Source organism: Gobius niger (assembly GCF_951799975.1).
Source record: "Gobius niger genome assembly, chromosome: 12".
Classification (NCBI taxonomy): Eukaryota; Metazoa; Chordata; class Actinopteri; order Gobiiformes; family Gobiidae; genus Gobius; species Gobius niger.
The window spans coordinates 10894085-10903901 of NC_136863.1; the positions used below are offsets into that span (position 1 = coordinate 10894085).

The 9817-nt window shown below is 41.6% G+C and overlaps 1 protein-coding gene across 1 annotated transcript; it reads left to right on the top strand.

Moving 5' to 3' along the window:
* Positions 1 to 5376: 5376 nt before the first annotated feature.
* Positions 5377 to 8978, top strand: ankrd34c (ankyrin repeat domain 34C). The gene is made up of 2 exons (XM_079567427.1): positions 5377 to 5831; positions 6455 to 8978. The coding sequence occupies exon 2, from the start codon at positions 6500 to 6502 to the stop codon at positions 8030 to 8032; it is 1533 nt and encodes a 510-aa protein (XP_079423553.1). The 5' UTR covers positions 5377 to 5831; positions 6455 to 6499; the 3' UTR covers positions 8033 to 8978.
* The last annotated feature ends 839 nt before the right edge of the window (positions 8979 to 9817 follow it).

Here is a 9817-nt window from a genome sequence, read left to right on the forward strand (position 1 = left end):
GATGGGTTGACAGTGACAGACAGGTGATAGAAGGCAGCATAAGAACAAGGTAGCAAAATAGTCTAACCCTGGTTGAATTTTAGCTTCAATTTGTGTTTTCAGCTTCATCCATCCGTGCAGAACTTGTTGCTGTACCAGCTTCAAAGCACAGAAGACTCTAGTCATACTATATGTTCAAAGCAGGACCCTCTTGATGCGGGATATTTCCAAAGATATCGCCTGATGCATCATTGATACTGTCTGCTTTCTGAGTCCTCTTTTGAAACGCTAATACCAGATGGGCGAACAGATTAGAGATTAGATTTGAAACCTTAAATTAAGGCAGCACAATAAAAACAACAAACATTTTAACACAGCACATTCCATTGAATGGACAAAAACCCTAAGAAATTTGTTTTGACAGAATTTGATGAACAAAAACAAAACATGAAAAATGACTATAGCAATGGAAAAATGGAACCAAAATTATCAAAACTGCAAATTAACTTTGGCCAGTTTTGTTTTAGTCTTTGTTTGCAAATACATGGTAAATCTCAGACAGATGGTAGACTTCATTAATTTTGGGATATATATTATAGCTTCTTGTGATATAAATAAGTCCCCTAATATTGTACTAATCTGGCGATAATTGTTAAGACCCTCCTATGAACTGCCAATACTAGAACAATGAAGTAATTCACCTATGGATTTTTGAAAATTTGCCCATGTATATAAATTCAAACCTAAAAAAAAAGAAACCTTCAAGTTAAAGTTGCCCAGCATTAAATCAATATCCAGCTAAAGATAGCTCCTGGGACAAGGCGTCAGAGACCAGATAACCTGCTTTCCATCGGATTCCTGCTCCATTGCTGAGCTTTAAGGGAGCATTGGCATTTTGGTGTCTGGAATCTTTCGGATGACTCTGGACCTGACACTGTACCCTGCCATCCCAGGTGGAACGTCACTCACAAGGGCTATAAATAGGGCTTGGCCTATAAGATGACGAGTTAAGCTCACAACAAAGATGCAAGAATAGGTTATATTTAGTAAAGGCGGGAGCGGAGCAGCAGCTGCGATGGAGTACATCTGAAAATGGAAAGTGCTCCCACGGGTGACAGCGCCTATTCTCTCCACATTTATTATGCCTTTAAACAGACCAGGGCTCAAAATCTGGAACTTCTTCTCCTTTATGTTTTTGTCAGGTGTGCTAAATATTACATGGGTCTATTCATATTAGGATTTTTATTCATGTGACAGCGTTTAGGCAAACTTTTTAAGAAATGCATGCGCGGAATCTAGTACAATATGCATGCATGTAGGCAATGTTGTTCTTTCTCTTGAGATGCAGATGCAGCTGCTGTATTTGTTGTTTTCAGATTCTACTGTGTAATGGTGCCATTCAGATGATCCCTATGGCACCACCAGTATTGGGCATTGATTGCATTGTTGTTCCGTATAAAGTATTCCAAAGGAACAAAAGATGATTAAACAGTGATAAGGCATTAACCATATTGGCCACAGAATGTTAAGTTGTCACACCCACCATTCTGATATCTACAGTATGTAGCATTCTAAAAGCTCATACAAACCTGAAGATCAATGACAAAGAAGCTGTAATTAAACAGCGTCTTTTGTTCATCTCAACTGAGAGCATTTGATATAAAGCGAGTTCCCAAAGCACAAACAGCTCTAGTGAAGTTGACCATTTTGAAGAATCTGATTGGACACTGGCAAGCAGTTCAGCTGTTGTATTTTGACATGGCTTACTGGTATGTACTGTAGCTGTGTTTCTATTTACTATCATTGCCTGTGTGCATGCTTGCTAGCAATTGCTAACACAACATCTCTGTTGCTAGGCAACTGCCCACAGTGTTATCTCTGTCAAATGGCCCTCATTATGTTCAATGTGTGGATTTTAAAATTTGTTCCGTTTCATTTCCACCCATCTTTTTTCACTTATGTGCAATCAGAGCTGTTTTGTTTTTGTTTTTTCAAAAGTCCTCTTACATCTACATCTACGTCTACTAAACGTCGGAAATGGACTGGATCTGAAGCTTATTTGTATAGTGCCTTTCACATGACACCAGTCACCCAAAGTGCTTCACACAGGATAGGGAATTTGATTTACTATTTTTTGATTCACTCCACACACGGTGGTGGTAAACTACGTATGTATGTATCCACAGTTTCCCCTGGGGTAGACTGACAGAAGCGCAGCTGCTCACATCAGCACCAACCGACCACCACCATCCTCACACATAGACATCATTCATCCTGGACTGTTGTACATGTTTAGAGCACCCAGGGGAACTCTACACAGGCATGAGGAGAACATGCAGGCCTAGGGATCAAACCGGGAACCTTCTGGCTGTGAAGCACGAGGGCTAATCAATCAATCAATCAATCAATCAATGGTTTTGTATAGCCCAATATCACAGCAGGAGTTTCCTCACAGGGCTGCACCGAACAATAAGACAATAAAACAGGACAGTAAATATGACCACGTAAAGTTCAGGTGGCTAACTGCTATGTTAGCCACCTGAAAAACATTGTTTCAGATCTATCACACCTGTCTCATATGTTTGGTGAATAAAAAAGTCAACAGCTCAGAATAGAGCACAGGATTCACAAAAAAAAGTACGAAAAAATCAAGGCTTGATATACAGTATAAACCAATGACGAGAAGCAAACTCAAATTTACATCCATACAGAATTGCTGTGGCACCTCGCCAGTGTGACCAGAAGTGACACTGGGTATTTTTGACTGTTTTGTATCGTTATACAAATGCCGTTAATTCTAGGACTTGCCTGCTTACCAGACATAGCGGGTTTATCCTTTTTGAATCTTTTTTTATAATCAACATTACTGTCACCTCACCAAACATTGCTGTTGAGAATAATAGGGAAATGAAATTATGTGCACATAAAATATGGATGAGCTAAAGATTTAAAGATTTAAAACACACATTACAGAACTTCTCAGAGCTACTGTATTGATCTGCCTTATGCAGTGCAACAGTCCTGTAGGAAGTAGCCTCCTCAAGTAGGTATTCTCTTGAGTCAATGGCCAGGTGCAATTTAGCCATGCTTTCATCCTCTCTACAGGCCATAGGGCTAGAGTGACCTCCAAATAATTTCTCAACAGACAGAAGTGATCCACAACTATTTTTCAATCTTACCTTCAAGTTGAACTGAAGTCATGCAACTTCCAATAATAAACCATCACATGTAAGTGGAATTGGTACAGTCAAAACAACATTTTTTTTTTTACTGCAAATTGAGGGAGAAATGTCAACATGAAAAGAGTAAAACAAGCTTTAAAATGTGTCTATGTGGTGCTTGTGGTGCAGTCAACGCTTTGTCCCTTTACCTTTAACCAAAGCCACACCTAGATCAACTGGATCACAAAGAGTAAAACCACCATGACACAGGGAGGACATGATAGATTTACACTGTGCGGTTTCATGGTAGTCAAAGCTTTCTTACAGCGTAGCACTAGGTTGAATTCTGACTTGTTGTGTCCACACATTGGTAACCGGCCGTGATAGATGGTCTGAATTGCTGCAGTGGCCTATTATATGTATAGGAATTTTCTGAAAGGCTGTATACACAGGTACACAAATTTCACTTAAAATAAAAATAAAAAGCATTCCAGTCTATCAAAATGAAAAATTAACTGCTAATATGGTAAACAAAAATAAGAAAAGGATGAAAGTATTTTTTATCTTGTGTTCGCACAGTGCAGTGTGGGTTCACCTGTTCCTTGCAGACGCAGAACATCACTGCTCTCATTAGAAACTGCTTCTGTGCTGTCTCATAGCAACCTAAAAATAGAATTGTCCCTGTTAGGCTGTATATAGCTGTGATGGCTGCTGCTGCTGCAGTTCGGGTCTATTTAATTGTCAAGAAAATGTATGTGCAGGACAAGAACAGAATACAAGGAGCTGTTCGATCAAAACAGTTAATGAGGAAAAAGATTAGCTGGCTCTGAGTTAAGCCGGGTGATTAGGTGCAGGCTCTCGCTTTAGAACATAGCAAAAAAACACTGCAAAAATCAGTGACTTTGTATTTGACCACATTGGCCTGTGCTTAACCTGGCACAGATATTTCAGTAGAACTGATATAAATCTGGGACTGCTCTGGTTGAATTTTTGAAAGAGAGGAGCAACTTTTGGTGCAGCATTTGCAGCTGATTGGTCCAAGCTCGCCTTGTGTTAGCCAATCACAGGCAAGCCTCAGAACGACAAACTGCAAATTATTTTAATATTTAGTTTTGAAAAATGTTATGTATGTTTAAGTAGCAGCTTACCTTGTATAATTGTTTTTCTGTCTTCGTCACATTGTTAATTATCGATGAAAATGCTTGCAGTTGGCAGCAAATGTTACCGTGAGGCAACAGGTGCTTCGGATTCAAACAAATTAGTTTGAGCAGCACAAGATGAATTCCAGGGTGTTTATGAACTCACAAATATCGCTGGAATTCAGCTTACAGTCAAGGTTAGCTATGCTAACAGGCATTTGATTGGAAGTTCATTTCTTGATAACCTCTATACATTATCGTAGGCCAGGGGTTTCAAAAAGGGCTGAGCGATATGACTATCAAAAACAAATTGTGATCTGATCCCTGTGATGATCTGCCTTTTTGGTCATCGTCATTGTGATTCAGTGTTTTTTAACTTTCACCACTCGCTGCTTCTGCTGCTCGATCTCGTCAAGCTTTTGACAAGTGGATTTAAGCAAGCATAGTCACATTCAGAAGAAACAGATGGCTTTAGTTATCTCTAAGGCCATTTACTAAGTGCACATAAATTGTGATGAAATTGAAACTGTGATATAGGCCTAAGAAAATTGTGGCATAAATGGTGGTACTATGGGCTTTTTCAATTGGTACTCAGGGTCATCTGAAATTTTGAACTTTATTAATCTTTGGGATAGCCCATTTGTGCTTTAATAATGAATTTATATTAGGTGTTTGTTCTGGTTTACGAAGTTGATAGGTATTTTTGTTTGGTTTAGCCCAGTTTAGTCCTGATTTGATCTTGATCTCTCACTCCTCTATGACCTTTGATTAAATTGGAATGTCTGGTGTTACAGATCTACTTTAATAGCTAAAGGCCTAATAAGGGATGCTGGCATTCAGTGGATTTTAGCCATTTCATTATTATTTTCTGTGTTTATTGTATGAATTCTTAGGCCAAAAATCTACAGGAGACTAAGACATTTGAATTCAATGAATTACTTTTCAACGAAATCAATAATAATAAAAAGGATAGGTTTGCCTAAATCAAGGAATCACAGTCCAGTAAAAATACTTGTAAACTCCTTTGCTTTGCCTATGAAAAATAGGGAGGCCTAAATGGGGAGGGTATTGCATTCCTTAAACTGTTTATAGGTTATAAATATTAGGCTATAATTTTGCTTCTCGACTCTCGCGCACACGGTATTTCCATGTGATAAGCAGACAGCAGCATGAGGACAGTGGTGCTCATCTGACGCGGTATATTTTGGTCCACTCTGACGTCAACTGAGCACACGTTTCATTCAACAGGCAAGAAAGTAAGTTATTTATAACCCTCAGCTTCTCCAGGTTGTGATCAGTGCGCAGCGCAAGGAATAGGCTACTCCCTATTGGACTGATGTAGCGCGCGTCCATAACAAAAGCTGCGCGGCTCGTGCGCCATGGAGCCAGAGAGCCACGGCACTCGGTAATCTGAATAGTCTTAAGGACGTGATTTTCAACCGACGGCCACAAGAAGTTTGGCCTTTAAGGGGACTTGCCAATGTGAAAGGTTGGATCTCGTAAGAACACCGCGTTGGTTACTTTGAACATGGAAACAATCTCATACGTTCAGGTAAGATGGATGTTTGAATCCCATGCATCTTCTGTAAATACAGCCTTCATTCCTCTGCCGTTGTAAAATGCTAATGCAATGTTACAAAAATGATAAACTAGAGTTGATAGTTGATTTTTTGGCTGCACTGTTAAGCATTTTGGAGACAAATGTAAGACAGTCAATGAGCTCGTGCGCCTCCAAGTTCTGATAAGGACCCTGGACAGCGCTCAGCCTATTATCTGCAGTAACTCAGTCTCTCTAAGCGCACTAATGTCGCATGTAAGAACTATCCAGAAATATGTAGATAAAGATTTACATACTTCCATATTACGTTAGTGCCTTAGCTTGCTTGCATTGTTTTAGGCTACTTGTCTTAATATTCCCTAAATAATAGCCTAGTACTACTTTGTATGGACAGTTTCTTCCGGATTGTATTGGTGTGTGTAAAAGGTGCATCACTCTCTTTATCGAAACACTCCATACATCCTTGTGTTACTGTTCTTGCCATTATTTGATGTAATTTAAAATGCCCCAGTCATTTCATGCGTACAGCGAGTTAATTTTGACGTGTGAGTGCCACCTGGTGGTGGTATAGGTGATTAGGCTATGTGTAGCTCATGGCTCATGTGTTGTGTCCTCAGGGCTGTGGGCTGTAGTGGACCAAGGGAGGGCTGTGATTGGCTGAGATGGCAGACATCCTGGAGCTGCGCACAGATGGGAACTCACTTCTGAAGGCGGTGTGGCTGCGGCGGCTCAGACTGACTCGGCTGTTGCTTGAGGGTGGGGCCTACATTAATGAGAGTAATGAGAGAGGAGAAACCCCTCTGATGGTGGCCTGTATGTCTTCACACTCTGACCAGCAGAGTGTCAGCAAAGACAAACTGGTCAAGTACCTGCTGGACAACCAGGCCGACCCCAACATTCAGGACAAGGCGGGCCGCAGCGCACTGATGCACGCCTGTATGCACCGTGCAGGGCACGAGGTGGTGGAGCTGTTGCTGAGTAACGGAGCTGACCCCAGTCTGGAGGACCGCACTGGGGCCTCAGCGCTGGTCTATGCCATCAATGCAGATGATAAGGAGACTCTCAAACTCCTGTTAGATGCCTGTAAGGCTAAAGGCAAAGAGGTGATCATCATCACTACAGACAAGTCTCCCTCAGGCACCAAGACCACCAAACAGTACCTGAATGTGCCCCCCTCCCCAGCGCTAGACAACCGCTCCTTCACCACATTCTGCACCTCTCCATCAGAAATTGAGGTGACAGCTGACACCGAACAGCAGAACTCCGTCTTCAGCTTTCAGAACAAAATCAAATTGTCCAGTTCAGCAGGAAAACCCTCCAATGGCCCAAGCTCTCCGAGCCGCCGACCGGCTAACCCAAAACGTGCACGTCTGCCTCAGTTAAAGAGACTCCAGTCAGAGCCATGGGGTCTGATTGCCCCATCTGTGTTAGCAGCTGCTGCAGCTGCTCAGGAGGAGAGTAAAAAGGCCAGCTGTGAGGAGGTGGTGTCAGGAGTAAATGGACTGTCCCTGAGTAAGAGGCCAGTGTTATCTCGACACAACAGTGTGGATGGTAAAGACAGTGTGTTCCCTCTAGTCGCTGACCCGCCCTGTAAGATGAGCACTTCTCTCTCAGTGCCCCCCACGTCTAAGGCCTCATATGAGAGGTGTATGAGCCAGCACCAGCCGCTTGCCCGCCGCAGCACCATGCCTTCAGAGCAAGAGGGGCCCAGGAGGAGGGTGGGCAATGAACACTATGATTCCGATTCTCAGCTCTACTCAGACTCTGTCTCAGACTCTCCCAAAGTCCCGGTAGAGCGGAGAAAACTCAACACCTCTCCTCTGGCACTCCTCACTAGCTCTAGAGAGTCTCTGGACAGTAACAGCAGCACGTCATCCCCCAGCACAGCCCGTAGACGAGCCCCTGGGCTGCTGGAGCGCAGGGGCTCAGGCACTCTATTGTTGGACCACATCTCTCACACCCGACCCGGGTATCTGCCCCCTCTCAACATCAACCCCAACCCCCCAATTCCAGACATTGGAGCCTGTAGCAAGCCTTCCTCTCCCCTGGCCACGGGCCTCAGATCCATAGCTCCAGTAGCACCCAACACACCAAAGAGAGGCGGTTTAGTGTCCAAGAAGAAGCTGGTGAGAAGGCACTCTATGCAAGTGGAACAGATGAAGCAGCTCTCAGATTTTGAAGACTTGGCTCATTAGTCGCACAAGACCTTGGTGTTGGACATAATACCCTTTCAGAGATTTGTCAAGTGAGCCGTGTTTGTATGTATGTAATGTATTTTTATGTACATGTATATGGAGTATATAGAAAAAGAGCAATACAGATTTTTTATGTTTTAGTCCAAATCGGGGGAAGTTTAACTTCATGTTATGTATTGCTGTTCGAATGTATTCATAGATTTCTAGTGACATTACAGATATGGCTGTGCCATCTTCATGCACCATGGGAACATTCCCAATATATTGGCCATTTAGCTGCCTGTGCAATCAAAATTATGCTTACCAACTGAAATCATCCTCCAATAAGTAAACTCTGCTACTGATTTTATTGAACTATAAACAATCTATCATGGCTCCTCTAGTTTTTCAATTGGCATTTGTGTATTAAGGATCCTTATTTCGAATGGATTGGTTCAATGTGGTCCTAAAGATGGCAGCCGCAATAGAAAAGTCATGTCACGGAAACCTATAAATATGCCACTTCCTCGATCTAGCTCTCACACTTTAGTAATGTGTTCGGAACAACAGGGTCCTGCAGCCCAAAGCCACCGTGGTGCACTTTGTGATAGACTGAGTATTGTCATGCTCCTGTCTGACATGTAGCTTTGAGTAAGATGAAAATTCACTGTTTGTAGCAAATATGTATGAAGTGCCTTCAAGACAAAGAACCTTAATTAAAAGACATATGTTAATGTACATTTTGTTTACTGTAACCAAAATGAGTTTGTGTTGCTGGTCCTCACTAGAGCTGAGCTGATAGACTGCACATGCCTTATGAAGGAGGTGTAGAACAGACACTAAATGATGCGTGACAAGTGTACCATTTAACAATCAGAACTGAAGATCACACAACTTCCATGTGTCTTATCTGTGAAGAAAGTATTTTTGCAGGTAGTTGGATGTATATTCTGAATAAATGCGTAAACCTACACAAACCATGTGCGTCTGTTCTTTATTGCTTTCCCCCCCCGACATTTCCAGTGATGCTGCATCTAGATGGGGGCAGGTAAACTCCCTAATGTTCAGATCATACTTTTTTTTGCCTTTTCTTTTTACATGTGAATAGTGTTTCTTTGTTGTTGTTGTTGTCTTTGTTGTGTCTTTGTTTTTTACAGTTGGATGAATGGAGTGGGAATTGAACATTACAATACAGTAACAATACAGGGATTAGTTTTGATTCTTGAATCAATATGATCTTGACTTACAAAACAACTATTTGTCACATTTCAATTTGAACAACCACACCAAATACCAAGCTATGGTTAAAAGATTTAGGAATGCGCAGTCACATGACCATAGCTATGAGCCATAGCGCCTCATTTTCTGCTGAATATCTCAAATATCTTAAAACTTTTGTGTCTTAATACAACATTTAATTATGAAATAGTACTAGGACACATGTTCTTAAACTTATAAAAAATGAAACAGGTCATGAGGGACAACATGAAAGCTCAGCAACAGTTGCATGTTCTCAGGAGTTTGACCATTGAGCCACTTTGGGGAGATCTCACAATTTAACAGTCACCGATGCTAAATGGAAGTATTGAAAACAGACAGGAGCACATTTTTGTTCATGCTGTTTTTGTTTTCTTTTGGCTATGTTTCAGATTTATTCCAGCAGAGGGCACTACAGGTTTAGCAAAAAATATCAGGGCTATATAGTGTACTCATGAGTAAATGGGCACCTTGTAGAAGTTTATAATCCTTGTAATGAATTCACTGCATCTTAGGTACAGTGTGTAGAGCCAACAAACGTTGCCCAAA

Bases quoted from the DNA above. Each gene is read 5' to 3' on its own strand.
- ankrd34c (XM_079567427.1), top strand. From the start codon at position 6,500: ATGGCAGACATCCTGGAGCTGCGCACAGATGGGAACTCACTTCTGAAG.